General features: G+C 40.5%; 1 protein-coding gene across 3 annotated transcripts in view; it reads right to left on the bottom strand.

Annotated features, from left to right (window-relative positions):
• Positions 1 to 14,757, bottom strand: part of SLC4A1 (solute carrier family 4 member 1 (Diego blood group)) — a 103,013-nt gene that overhangs the window by 41,981 nt on the left and 46,275 nt on the right. For all 3 annotated transcript variants that reach the window (XM_040330533.1, XM_040330534.1, XM_040330535.1), the window contains one exon: positions 10,893 to 10,972. In XM_040330533.1, coding sequence (XP_040186467.1) covers positions 10,893 to 10,972 — 80 coding nt within the window. The remainder of the gene's footprint in view (positions 1 to 10,892; positions 10,973 to 14,757) is intronic.

Raw genomic sequence — 14,757 nt, 5'->3', positions numbered from 1 at the left:
CTCCAATATGTTATAGGGCTCCTGCTCTAATATTTTATAGGGCTCCTGCTCCAATATTTTATAGGGCTCCTGCTCCAATATTTTATAGGGCTCCTGCTCCAATATTTTATAGGGCTCCTGCTCTAATATTGTATAGGGCTTCTGCTAATATTTTATATTGCTCCTGCTCCAATATTTCATAGTGCTCCTGCTCCAATATTTTATAGGGCTCCTGCTCCAATATTTTATAGGGCTCCTGCTCTAATATTTTATAGGGCTCCTGCTCTAATATTGTATAGGGCTTCTGCTAATATTTTATATTGCTCCTGCTCCAATATTTCATAGTGCTCCTGCTCCAATATTTTATAGGGCTCCTGCTCTAATATTTTATAGGGCTCCTGCTCCAATATTTTATAGGGCTCCTGCTCCAATATTTTATAGGGCTCCTGCTCCAATATTTTATAGGGCTCCTGCTCTAATATTGTATAGGGCTTCTGCTAATATTTTATATTGCTCCTGCTCCAATATTTTATAGTGCTCCTGCTCCAATATTTTATAGGGCTCCTGCTCCAATATTTTATAGGGCTCCTGCTCCAATATTTTATAGGGCTCCTGCTCTAATATTGTATAGGGCTTCTGCTAATATTTTATATTGCTCCTGCTCCAATATTTCATAGTGCTCCTGCTCCAATATTTTATAGGGCTCCTGCTCTAATATTTTATAGGGCTCCTGCTCCAATATTTTATAGGGCTCCTGCTCCAATATTTTATAGGGCTCCTGCTCTAATATTTTATAGGGCTCCTGCTCTAATATTGTATAGGGCTTCTGCTAATATTTTATATTGCTCCTGCTCCAATATTTCATAGTGCTCCTGCTCCAATATTTTATAGGGCTCCTGCTCCAATATTTTATAGGGCTCCTGCTCTAATATTTTATAGGGCTCCTGCTCCAATATTTTATAGGGCTCCTGCTCCAATATTTTATAGGGCTCCTGCTCCAATATTTTATAGGGCTCCTGCTCTAATATTGTATAGGGCTTCTGCTAATATTTTATATTGCTCCTGCTCCAATATTTCATAGTGCTCCTGCTCCAATATTTTATAGGGCTCCTGCTCCAATATTTTATAGGGCTCCTGCTCCAATATTTTATAGGGCTCCTGCTCTAATATTGTATAGGGCTTCTGCTAATATTTTATATTGCTCCTGCTCCAATATTTCATAGTGCTCCTGCTCCAATATTTTATAGGGCTCCTGCTCTAATATTTTATAGGGCTCCTGCTCCAATATTTTATAGGGCTCCTGCTCCAATATTTTATAGGGCTCCTGCTCTAATATTTTATAGGGCTCCTGCTCTAATATTGTATAGGGCTTCTGCTAATATTTTATATTGCTCCTGCTCCAATATTTCATAGTGCTCCTGCTCCAATATTTTATAGGGCTCCTGCTCCAATATTTTATAGGGCTCCTGCTCTAATATTTTATAGGGCTCCTGCTCCAATATTTTATAGGGCTCCTGCTCCAATAGTTTACAGTGCTCCAATATTTTATAGGGCTCCTTCTCCAATATTTTATAGGGCTCCTGCTCTAATATTTTATAGGGCTCCTGCTCTAATATTTTATAGGGCTCCTGCTCCAATATTTTATAGGGCTCCTGCTCTAATATTTTATAGGGCTCCTGCTCTTATATTGTATAGGGCTCCTGCTCTTATATTGTATAGGGCTCCTGCTCTAATATTTTATAGGGCTCCTGCTCCAATATTTTATAGGGCTCCTGCTCCAATATTTTATAGGGCTCCTGCTCTAATATTGTATAGGGCTTCTGCTAATATTTTATATTGCTCCTGCTCCAATATTTCATAGTGCTCCTGCTCCAATATTTTATAGGGCTCCTGCTCCAATATTTTATAGGGCTCCTGCTCCAATATTTTATAGGGCTCCTGCTCTAATATTGTATAGGGCTTCTGCTAATATTTTATATTGCTCCTGCTCCAATATTTCATAGTGCTCCTGCTCCAATATTTTATAGGGCTCCTGCTCTAATATTTTATAGGGCTCCTGCTCCAATATTTTATAGGGCTCCTGCTCCAATATTTTATAGGGCTCCTGCTCCAATATTTTATAGGGCTCCTGCTCTAATATTGTATAGGGCTTCTGCTAATATTTTATATTGCTCCTGCTCCAATATTTCATAGTGCTCCTGCTCCAATATTTTATAGGGCTCCTGCTCCAATATTTTATAGGGCTCCTGCTCTAATATTTTATAGGGCTCCTGCTCCAATATTTTATAGGGCTCCTTCTCCAATATTTTATAGGGCTCCTGCTCTAATATTTTATAGGGCTCCTGCTCTAATATTTTATAGGGCTCCTGCTCCAATATTTTATAGGGCTCCTGCTCTAATATTTTATAGGGCTCCTGCTCTTATATTGTATAGGGCTCCTGCTCTTATATTGTATAGGGCTCCTGCTCTAATATTTTATAGGGCTCCTGCTCCAATATTTTATAGGGCTCCTGCTCCAATATTTTATAGGGCTCCTGCTCTAATATTTTATAGGGCTCCTGCTCTAATATTTTATAGGGCTCCTGCTCCAATATTGTATAGGGCTTCTGCTAATATATTATAGGGCTCCTGCTCTAATATTTTATAGGGCTCCTGCTCCAATATTGTAAAGGGCTTCTGCTAATATTTTATATTGCTCCTGCTCTAATATTTTATAGGGCTCCTGCTCTAATATTGTATAGGGCTCCTGCTCTAATATTTTAAAGGGCTCCTGCTCTAATATTTTATAGGGCTCCTGCTCCAATATTTTATAGGGCTCCTGCTCTAATATTTTATAGGGCTCCTGCTCTAATATTTTATAGGGCTCCTGCTCCAATATTTTATAGGGCTCCTGCTCCAATATTTTATAGGGCTCCTGCTCTAATATTGTATAGGGCTTCTGCTAATATTTTATATTGCTCCTGCTCCAATATTTCATAGTGCTCCTGCTCCAATATTTTATAGGGCTCCTGCTCCAATATTTTATAGGGCTCCTGCTCCAATATTTTATAGGGCTCCTGCTCCAATATTTTATAGGGCTCCTGCTCCAATATTTTATAGGGCTCCTGCTCCAATATTTTATAGGGCTCCTGCTCTAATATTTTATAGGGCTCCTGCTCTAATATTGTATAGGGCTTCTGCTAATATTTTATATTGCTCCTGCTCCAATATTTCATAGTGCTCCTGCTCCAATATTTTATAGGGCTCCTGCTCCAATATTTTATAGGGCTCCTGCTCTAATATTTTATAGGGCTCCTGCTCCAATATTTTATAGGGCTCCTGCTCCAATAGTTTACAGTGCTCCAATATTTTATAGGGCTCCTTCTCCAATATTTTATAGGGCTCCTGCTCCAATATTTTATAGGGCTCCTGCTCTAATATTTTATAGGGCTCCTGCTCCAATATTTTATAGGGCTCCTGCTCTAATATTTTATAGGGCTCCTGCTCTTATATTGTATAGGGCTCCTGCTCTTATATTGTATAGGGCTCCTGCTCTAATACTTTATAGGGCTCCTGCTCCAATATTTTATAGGGCTCCTGCTCCAATATTTTATAGGGCTCCTGCTCTAATATTGTATAGGGCTTCTGCTAATATTTTATATTGCTCCTGCTCCAATATTTCATAGTGCTCCTGCTCCAATATTTTATAGGGCTCCTGCTCCAATATTTTATAGGGCTCCTGCTCCAATATTTTATAGGGCTCCTGCTCTAATATTGTATAGGGCTTCTGCTAATATTTTATATTGCTCCTGCTCCAATATTTCATAGTGCTCCTGCTCCAATATGTTATAGGGCTCCTGCTCTAATATTTTATAGGGCTCCTGCTCCAATATTTTATAGGGCTCCTGCTCCAATATTTTATAGGGCTCCTGCTCCAATATTTTATAGGGCTCCTGCTCTAATATTGTATAGGGCTTCTGCTAATATTTTATATTGCTCCTGCTCCAATATTTCATAGTGCTCCTGCTCCAATATTTTATAGGGCTCCTGCTCCAATATTTTATAGGGCTCCTGCTCCAATATTTTATAGGGCTCCTGCTCTAATATTGTATAGGGCTTCTGCTAATATTTTATATTGCTCCTGCTCCAATATTTCATAGTGCTCCTGCTCCAATATTTTATAGGGCTCCTGCTCTAATATTTTATAGGGCTCCTGCTCCAATATTTTATAGGGCTCCTGCTCCAATATTTTATAGGGCTCCTGCTCTAATATTTTATAGGGCTCCTGCTCTAATATTGTATAGGGCTTCTGCTAATATTTTATATTGCTCCTGCTCCAATATTTCATAGTGCTCCTGCTCCAATATTTTATAGGGCTCCTGCTCCAATATTTTATAGGGCTCCTGCTCTAATATTTTATAGGGCTCCTGCTCCAATATTTTATAGGGCTCCTGCTCCAATAGTTTACAGTGCTCCAATATTTTATAGGGCTCCTTCTCCAATATTTTATAGGGCTCCTGCTCTAATATTTTATAGGGCTCCTGCTCTAATATTTTATAGGGCTCCTGCTCCAATATTTTATAGGGCTCCTGCTCTAATATTTTATAGGGCTCCTGCTCTTATATTGTATAGGGCTCCTGCTCTTATATTGTATAGGGCTCCTGCTCTAATATTTTATAGGGCTCCTGCTCCAATATTTTATAGGGCTCCTGCTCCAATATTTTATAGGGCTCCTGCTCTAATATTGTATAGGGCTTCTGCTAATATTTTATATTGCTCCTGCTCCAATATTTCATAGTGCTCCTGCTCCAATATTTTATAGGGCTCCTGCTCCAATATTTTATAGGGCTCCTGCTCCAATATTTTATAGGGCTCCTGCTCTAATATTGTATAGGGCTTCTGCTAATATTTTATATTGCTCCTGCTCCAATATTTCATAGTGCTCCTGCTCCAATATTTTATAGGGCTCCTGCTCCAATATTTTATAGGGCTCCTGCTCCAATATTTTATAGGGCTCCTGCTCCAATATTTTATAGGGCTCCTGCTCCAATATTTTATAGGGCTCCTGCTCTAATATTGTATAGGGCTTCTGCTAATATTTTATATTGCTCCTGCTCCAATATTTCATAGTGCTCCTGCTCCAATATTTTATAGGGCTCCTGCTCCAATATTTTATAGGGCTCCTGCTCTAATATTTTATAGGGCTCCTGCTCCAATATTTTATAGGGCTCCTTCTCCAATATTTTATAGGGCTCCTGCTCTAATATTTTATAGGGCTCCTGCTCTAATATTTTATAGGGCTCCTGCTCCAATATTTTATAGGGCTCCTGCTCTAATATTTTATAGGGCTCCTGCTCTTATATTGTATAGGGCTCCTGCTCTTATATTGTATAGGGCTCCTGCTCTAATATTTTATAGGGCTCCTGCTCCAATATTTTATAGGGCTCCTGCTCCAATATTTTATAGGGCTCCTGCTCTAATATTTTATAGGGCTCCTGCTCTAATATTTTATAGGGCTCCTGCTCCAATATTGTATAGGGCTTCTGCTAATATATTATAGGGCTCCTGCTCTAATATTTTATAGGGCTCCTGCTCCAATATTGTAAAGGGCTTCTGCTAATATTTTATATTGCTCCTGCTCTAATATTTTATAGGGCTCCTGCTCTAATATTGTATAGGGCTCCTGCTCTAATATTTTAAAGGGCTCCTGCTCTAATATTTTATAGGGCTCCTGCTCCAATATTTTATAGGGCTCCTGCTCTAATATTTTATAGGGCTCCTGCTCTAATATTTTATAGGGCTCCTGCTCCAATATTTTATAGGGCTCCTGCTCCAATATTTTATAGGGCTCCTGCTCTAATATTGTATAGGGCTTCTGCTAATATTTTATATTGCTCCTGCTCCAATATTTCATAGTGCTCCTGCTCCAATATTTTATAGGGCTCCTGCTCCAATATTTTATAGGGCTCCTGCTCCAATATTTTATAGGGCTCCTGCTCCAATATTTTATAGGGCTCCTGCTCCAATATTTTATAGGGCTCCTGCTCTAATATTTTATAGGGCTCCTGCTCTAAAATTGTATAGGGCTTCTGCTAATATTTTATATTGCTCCTGCTCTAATATTTTATAGGGCTCCTGCTCTAATATTTTATAGGGCTCCTGCTAATATTTTATAGGGCTCCTGCTCCAATATTTTATAGGGCTCCTGCTCTAATATTTTATAGGGCTCCTGCTCCAATATTTTATAGGGCTCCTGCTCCAATATTTTATAGGGCTCCTGCTCTAATATTTTATAGGGCTCCTGCTCTAATATTTTATAGGGCTCCTGCTAATATTTTATAGGGCTCCTGCTCCAATATTTTATAGGGCTCCTGCTCTAATATTTTATAGGGCTCCTGCTCCAATATTTTATAGGGCTCCTGCTCCAATATTTTATAGGGCTCCTGCTCTAATATTTTATAGGGCTCCTGCTCTTATATTTTATAGGGCCCCTGCTCTTATATTTTATAGGGCTCCTGCTCCAATATTTTATAGGGCTCCTGCTCTAAAATTGTATAGGGCTTCTGCTAATATTTTATATTGCTCCTGCTCTAATATTTTATAGGGCTCCTGCTCCAATATTTTATAGGGCTCCTGCTCCAATATTTTATAGGGCTCCTGCTCCAATAGTTTACAGTGCTCCAATATTTTATAGGGCTCCTTCTCCAATATTTTATAGGGCTCCTGCTCCAATATTTTATAGGGCTCCTGCTCTAATATTTTATAGGGCTCCTGCTCTAATATTTTATAGGGCTCCTGCTCTAATATTTTATAGGGCTCCTGCTCCAATATTTTATAGGGCTCCTGCTCTAAAATTGTATAGGGCTTCTGCTAATATTTTATATTGCTCCTGCTCTAATATTTTATAGGGCTCCTGCTCTAATATTTTATAGGGCTCCTGCTAATATTTTATAGGGCTCCTGCTCCAATATTTTATAGGGCTCCTGCTCTAATATTTTATAGGGCTCCTGCTCCAATATTTTATAGGGCTCCTGCTCCAATATTTTATAGGGCTCCTGCTCTAATATTTTATAGGGCTCATGCTCCAATATTTTATAGGGCTCCTGCTCTAATATTTTATAGGGCTCCTGCTCCAATATTTTATAGGGCTCCTGCTCCAATATTTTATAGGGCTCCTGCTCTAATATTGTATAGGGCTTCTGCTAATATTTTATATTGCTCCTGCTCCAATATTTCATAGTGCTCCTGCTCCAATATTTTATAGGGCTCCTGCTCCAATATTTTATAGGGCTCCTGCTCCAATATTTTATAGGGCTCCTGCTCCAATATTTTATAGGGCTCCTGCTCCAATATTTTATAGGGCTCCTGCTCTAATATTTTATAGGGCTCCTGCTCTAAAATTGTATAGGGCTTCTGCTAATATTTTATATTGCTCCTGCTCTAATATTTTATAGGGCTCCTGCTCTAATATTTTATAGGGCTCCTGCTAATATTTTATAGGGCTCCTGCTCCAATATTTTATAGGGCTCCTGCTCTAATATTTTATAGGGCTCCTGCTCCAATATTTTATAGGGCTCCTGCTCCAATATTTTATAGGGCTCCTGCTCTAATATTTTATAGGGCTCCTGCTCTAATATTTTATAGGGCTCCTGCTAATATTTTATAGGGCTCCTGCTCCAATATTTTATAGGGCTCCTGCTCTAATATTTTATAGGGCTCCTGCTCCAATATTTTATAGGGCTCCTGCTCCAATATTTTATAGGGCTCCTGCTCTAATATTTTATAGGGCTCCTGCTCTTATATTTTATAGGGCCCCTGCTCTTATATTTTATAGGGCTCCTGCTCCAATATTTTATAGGGCTCCTGCTCTAAAATTGTATAGGGCTTCTGCTAATATTTTATATTGCTCCTGCTCTAATATTTTATAGGGCTCCTGCTCCAATATTTTATAGGGCTCCTGCTCCAATATTTTATAGGGCTCCTGCTCCAATAGTTTACAGTGCTCCAATATTTTATAGGGCTCCTTCTCCAATATTTTATAGGGCTCCTGCTCCAATATTTTATAGGGCTCCTGCTCCAATATTTTATAGGGCTCCTGCTCTAATATTTTATAGGGCTCCTGCTCTAATATTTTATAGGGCTCCTGCTCTAATATTTTATAGGGCTCCTGCTCCAATATTTTATAGGGCTCCTGCTCTAAAATTGTATAGGGCTCCTGCTCTAATATTTTATAGGGCTCCTGCTCTAATATTTTATAGGGCTCCTGCTAATATTTTATAGGGCTCCTGCTCCAATATTTTATAGGGCTCCTGCTCTAATATTTTATAGGGCTCCTGCTCCAATATTTTATAGGGCTCCTGCTCCAATATTTTATAGGGCTCCTGCTCTAATATTTTATAGGGCTCATGCTCCAATATTTTATAGGGCTCCTGCTCCAATATTTTATAGGGCTCCTGTTCTAATATTTTATAGGGCTCCTGCTAATATTTTAGAGGGCTCCTGTTCTAATATTTTATAGGGCTCCTGCTCCAATATTTTATAGGGCTCCTGCGCCAATATTTTATAGGGCTCCTGCTCTAATATTTTATAGGGCTCCTGCTCTAATATTTTATAGGGCTCCTGCTCCAATATTTTATAGGGCTCCTGCTCTAATATTGTATAGGGCTTCTGCTAATATTTTATATTGCTCCTGCTCCAATATTTCATAGTGCTCCTGCTCCAATATTTTATAGGGCTCCTGCTCCAATATTTTATAGGGCTCCTGCTCTAATATTTTATAGGGCTCCTGCTAATATTTTATAGGGCTCCTGCTCTAATAATTCATCACGCTCTCGCTCCGAAATCGGTGTACCGATTTGAAGATTTACACCTCCTGCTCTGGTAAAAACTGTACATTTAGGCTCCATTCACATTGTAACGCCGTGTACGCGGCGTATTTTGCCGCGGTTAGTTAACTTTTTTTTACAAAGAATTTACATTAATGTCTATGGCCGAACGCCAATGCCGCTTGAAAAAAAGGGTCCGGGACTTGTTTTCAGGCAGCAGGCGGCAGGCGTCTATGAGATGTGAACCATCTCATAGAGATCAATGGAAATTCTTCCCTCCAGCGGCACGGGCGTCGCGCTTCAGGTGTTTTGTCGCCTAGGTGTGAATGAGGGCTAAGGCATGTTTGACAGAAGAGAAGAAGCATGCACTATTTTTTACTAAACTGCTGTCCTCTGGTGTCTACTTGCACCTTATTATCAACTGCCAATCTGAAGCAGCTGGAGAATATAAAAAATAAATGAGTCATGTGATCTTTCATATAGTTTTGCCTATAAATATTCATGTGACTATGCATTTGGTATGAAATTCAACTGTGTGGCCAAGTGGTTAGCATTAACTCAAGCCTTGCTGTCTATAGCAGCCATTCTCAACCAGGGTTTCTTCAGAAGTTGCTAGGTATTCCGTGAGCTTTCGCTGACTGAAACACTATCTGATGGTGCCTGCAAAATTCTTTGCCCATTGCCACTTGGCAGATCTTTTTTTTTTAGCTTTCAGAGGCATTCTAATATACGCGGTTTGCGTAAGGCGTACGTCCGGCGTAAAGTGATTCCACATATAGGAGGCGCAACTCATGCAAAGGTATGGACCATGGAACAGAGCCGTCGTATTTTACGTCGTTTACGTAGTACGTGAATAGGGCTGGGCGTGGGTTACGTTCACGTCGTAGGCAGTGACCCGTCGTATCTTAGGGAGCAGTTCCGACGTGATTCTGCGCATGGGCACTGGGTTGCGCCCACGGGACAGCGCATGCACCGTACGTTATTCGTATCTTTATGACGCTCAGTCCATCATTTACATGGGGTCACGCCTCATTAGCTTGGCTCACGCCCACTTCCACCTACGCTGGCTTACGCCGAGGAAACACAGCGTAGGTTTGGGGGCGAGTGCTTTGTGAATACTGTGCTTGCCTCCCTGCGCTGCGTCGGCGTAGCGTATATTCGATACGCTACGCCGGCATAAATATGCGCCGATGTATGTGAATCCGGGCTAGTATGTTTATTTAACCAACTATCTAATAGTAAAAAATCACATGCATTTATTCATTACCTTTTTTATTCATTACCAATTTTTGTGCACTGTGTACACTTTAGGTCTAGCAGCAATTTTCCACATTATTATTTAGATTAGATTGATTCACATGATAGCGTGAAGGACCTAACTTTCTATTTAACCAACTAGTCTTCATATATAGGCCCAGAATCAGTTACGCATAGATATCCATTAGATCCGACAGGCGTAAGGCTCTTACGCTGTCGGATCTTAAATGCATTTTTTTTTTTGCCGCTAGGTGTCGCCTCCGTCGTTTTCCCCGTCGAGTATGCAAATTAGCTAGATACGCGAATTCCCGAACGTACGCGCGGTTGACACAGTGAAGTTACGACGTTTACGTTAGGTTTGCGCGGCGTAAAGTTGCCCCTGCTATATGAGGGGCAACCAATGTTAAGTATGGCCGTCGTTCCCGCGTCGAAATTTCAAAATTTACGTTGTTTGCGTAAGTCGTCCGTGAATGGGGCTGGACGCCATTTACGTTCACGTTGAAACCAATGACATCCTTGCGACATCATTTGGAGCAATGCACCCTGGGATATTTTCCAGACGGCGCATGCGCAGTACGTTCGGCGCGGGAACGCGCTTAATTTAAATGCTCCACGCCCCCTACCCGGCTAATTTGAATTAGGCGGGCTTGCGCCGGGTGATTTACGCTACGCCGCCGCAACTTTACAGGCGAGTGCTTTGTGAATAAAGCACTTGCCTGTAAAACTTGCGGCGGCGTAACGTAAATGACATACGTCACGCCGCCGCAGAGATACGCCGGATCTACGAGAATCTGGCCCATAGAGTTTTATATTTATAAAACAAAACAAAAAAAAAGCAGAGAAGCAACCTACCTCTTCCACTCCACGTTTGGGTGGGATAAAGGATGGAGTTTCAGGAGGGAATGAAGGGGCAGGGTTCTCTTGGAAGGGATCTAAAACAAAGAATAAGAGACAAGAATAAGTATGTACCGTACATATCTAAGCTTTTATGCAACTAGAAAAACTGTCTTTAAATAAAAGCTACATTTCAGATTCCACCATGCATTATTGTTTATATAGAAAAAAAATAAAGGGTTATTACAATCAGAATTGATATTCCCATTGGGGGTTGGCCCCAAAGAGTTAATTCATCAATTAGATTAATTGATCTCAAATATAGGTGACACATATTGCTATTTTCAGGCAATTTTGACCAGGTTTCAACAAAAAAAATGTGGTTTAGGGCAGTGGTCTCCAAACTGCGGCCCGGGGCCAGATGCGGCCTTTTGCTTGCCTTTATCTGGCCCTTGGGGCACTCATCCTCCTACTGATACAAGACACTGTTCTGCCAACTGACATCAACAATGGGGCACCGTTTCTCCCAATGATACCAACAATGTGACACTATTTCTACAAATGATACCAACAATGGGGAAATATTCTTCCCAAAAATAACAAAGATGGGTCAGTTTTCCTTCCCCTCATAGCATATGTGGCAATGTTTACTCCCATTGATGCCAGGAAAATCTCCATTCCCGCTAGCCACAGTCTGGCCCCCATGAAGTCTGAAGGACAATAAACTTGCCCTTTGTTTAGAAAGTTTGGAGACCCCTGGTTTAGGGTAACATACAACCAAAAGCTTTTATATAAAAAGCAAAAAAAACAAAACATAAGGACTGTTGGTGGTAGGTGATCCTGGTCCTTTTACTCATTTTGTCCTTTAAACCTAGTTGAACAGTGGAGTTACAAGCCCAGATTCATCTGAAACACCAAGTCTGGAAGTCTAAGGCCTCGTATACACGATAGGTTAACCAGAGGACAACGGTCTGAAGGACCGTTTTCATCGGTCAAAACCGATCGTGTGTGGGCACCATAGGTTATTTAAACTTTGGTTAAAAAAAAGCCAACTTGCTTTAAAATTTGACCGATGGATTGCTAACCGATAGGTCAAAACCGATCGTTAGTACGCACAACCATCGGTAAAAAGAATCAAGTCGACGCATGCTTGGAAGCATTGAACTTCGTTTTTTTCAGCACGTTGTCGTGTTTTACGTCACCGCGTTCTGACACGATCGTTTTTTTAACCGAAAAGTAAGTCGTTGTGTAAAATGCCATTGTTTTCTGGGTTTATAGGAAGAAGACCCAGAGAGATGTGTCTCTAGCAGATGGCCCTTCCGATATTAATGCTCAGGGGTGTGTCTAAAAGACTATAGATATCTTCCATGGAGGAGGGTGCATGACATCACTGTGGATGCTGATAAAAAATCCAAAGTAAGGCCTCGTACACACGATAGGATAGCCAGAAGACAACGGTCTGAAGGACCGTTTTCATCAGTCCAAACCAATCGTGTGTAGGCCCCATAGGTTATTTAACCTTAGGTTAAAAAAATTAGAACTTTCTTTAAAATTTAACCTATGGACTGGTAACCAGCAAAAGCATCGGTTAAAAACCCGCTCATGCTCAGAATCAAGTCGACGCATGCTTGGAAGCATTGAACTTCGTTTTTTCAGCACGTCGTTGTGTTTTACGTCACCGCGTTCTGACACGATCGTTTTTTTAACTGATGGTGAGTATGCACGACAGACCATCAGTCAGCCTCATAGGTTAACCTAAGACAACGGTTCTTCAGACCGTTGTCCTCTGGCTATCCTATCGTGTGTACAAGGCCTAAGAGCTGGCACTCACAAATGTTTCAAATTTAAAGTATCTAATGGCATTTTTTGTTTAATTGCATAGAGTGGTGATAAGTTAGAACGGCTGTCAGTTTTTTTTGTTGCCTGTGTCCCTGTTAACACTCTTTAATTGCCCTGATCACCAGGAATGAGTTGAGTTACCACCAGAACAAAAATAGAGGGGAAATGTTGTACATCTACAAGGAGATTTCCCTTACATTGAAAACAAATCTTCTCACTTCCTGTTGAGTCCACATGACAGGAAGTGAATGGAAGTGAATGGAAATCCACTTATGGGATAGATATAAGAGGGAAGTTCAAGTCAAACTGAGACTTTTAAAAGTTTATGTAATAAAAGAACAAATTTCAAGGAGTGGAAACTGCATTAATTTTTCGACATACTCCCCTTCTACATTCATTCATTTATCCCAGTGTTTAACTAACGCCCGGGAAGCTTCAGCATAGAGAGTTTTGCCAGTAAGCCTGAACCATCCTAGGACAACCTGCTTCACTTCCTCATCAGTGCTGAAGTGCTAACATCAGAGGAAGTCTTTAAGGGGTCCAAACAGGTGGAAATCATTTGGATCGAGGTCTGGGTTATAAGGGGGATGTGGCAATACCTCCCAGTTGAGTTGCTGTAATGTGCACGTACTGCGGTGAGCAGTATGAGCTTATGCGTTGTTCTGGAGAAACAAGACACTCTTAGGCCCCGTACACACGGTCGGTTTGGTCCGATGAGAATGAACCGAAGTTCATTTTCAGCGGACCAAACCGACCGTGTGTATAGGCTATCGGTCTGGTTTCCTTCGGTCCAAAATTTCTAAACATGCTTCAAAACCGAACCGATGGACCGCTGCCCCATCAGACCAAACCGATGGTTAGTACAGAAAAGCATCGGTTCAAAGCCCGCGCATGCTCAGAATCAAGTCGACGCATGCTTGGAAGCATTGAACTTCATTTTATTCAGCACGTCGTGTGTTTGACGTCACCGCGTTCTGACCCGATCGGATTTTGGACTGATGGTGTGTACACATATCAGGCCGTACGGCCACTTCAGAGGTGAACCGATGAAAACGGTCCGATAGGCCAGTCTCATCGGTTTGGTCCGACCGTGTGTACGGGGCCTAAGTGATCAAATCAGGCCACTGAATGTTCATGGCCGGGATTGTCACTGACAGACGTACGCCCATCTTTGAAACATTTACACCATTCTGTAGATATCTGTGGGATTTACGCCTCTTCACAAGAAACGATGCATCTGTATTTTAGGCAAAGCAACTCATACACAGCTTTTTTGCATGCCTTTGAGCAATGCTGCCATTAACTACAAAAACCCCCATGTACACAAGCCATAAGAGCCCTCTTTGCTGCCTTTTAGTAATGATACATAAATCTCTTTTACATATTAGAGGTCACCTCTAATAAACACGTCACTTTTGTAATAAACAATAATAGGTTATGTACATTTATTGATTGAACTAGATGGTCTTTTTTCAATCAGACTAACTATGTAAACTAATTATGTAACATCTAATTACATTGTAAAAGCAGTCTTAACCACTCAAGACATCAACATTATACTTACATAATGTAATTTTTAACAAGACAATGTAAAAAATGCAGTACCCCAAAACAACCAGTCACAAATCAATGTTTACCATAAAAAATTATTGTTGTACCCAAATATATGTCTCGATCACTAATGATTTCATGCGTTATATGCCACTTACCACCCTGCTGTTAGCTTATCGCTGGCATTACTTTCTCTGCTTACATGGGATCTGTTTTTATAAAGGAGCACTTTGACAAGTAGCAGTTCACTAATTAGATAAAATAGAATTTTCCTGTTGTGACCATGTTCATTTTATTACGTTATTCTGGGCATGTTGAATAGCGGTGTTTAGGCAAAGAGAAGTGTTGAGCACTATACAGTCCATTAATGTGTACCCACAGCTGTGATGCTGAACTTTGCAGTTAGCAAATATTGTCTGAATACAAAAGTTGTGTTTATCCTTTTTTGAAACTTTGGTTTACTTTGTGTATTTCTTCCAGATCTGTGCAGTAA

Source organism: Rana temporaria, chromosome 12 (genome assembly GCF_905171775.1).
Source record: "Rana temporaria chromosome 12, aRanTem1.1, whole genome shotgun sequence".
Classification (NCBI taxonomy): Eukaryota; Metazoa; Chordata; class Amphibia; order Anura; family Ranidae; genus Rana; species Rana temporaria.
This window is presented reverse-complemented; position numbering and strand designations above follow the sequence as displayed.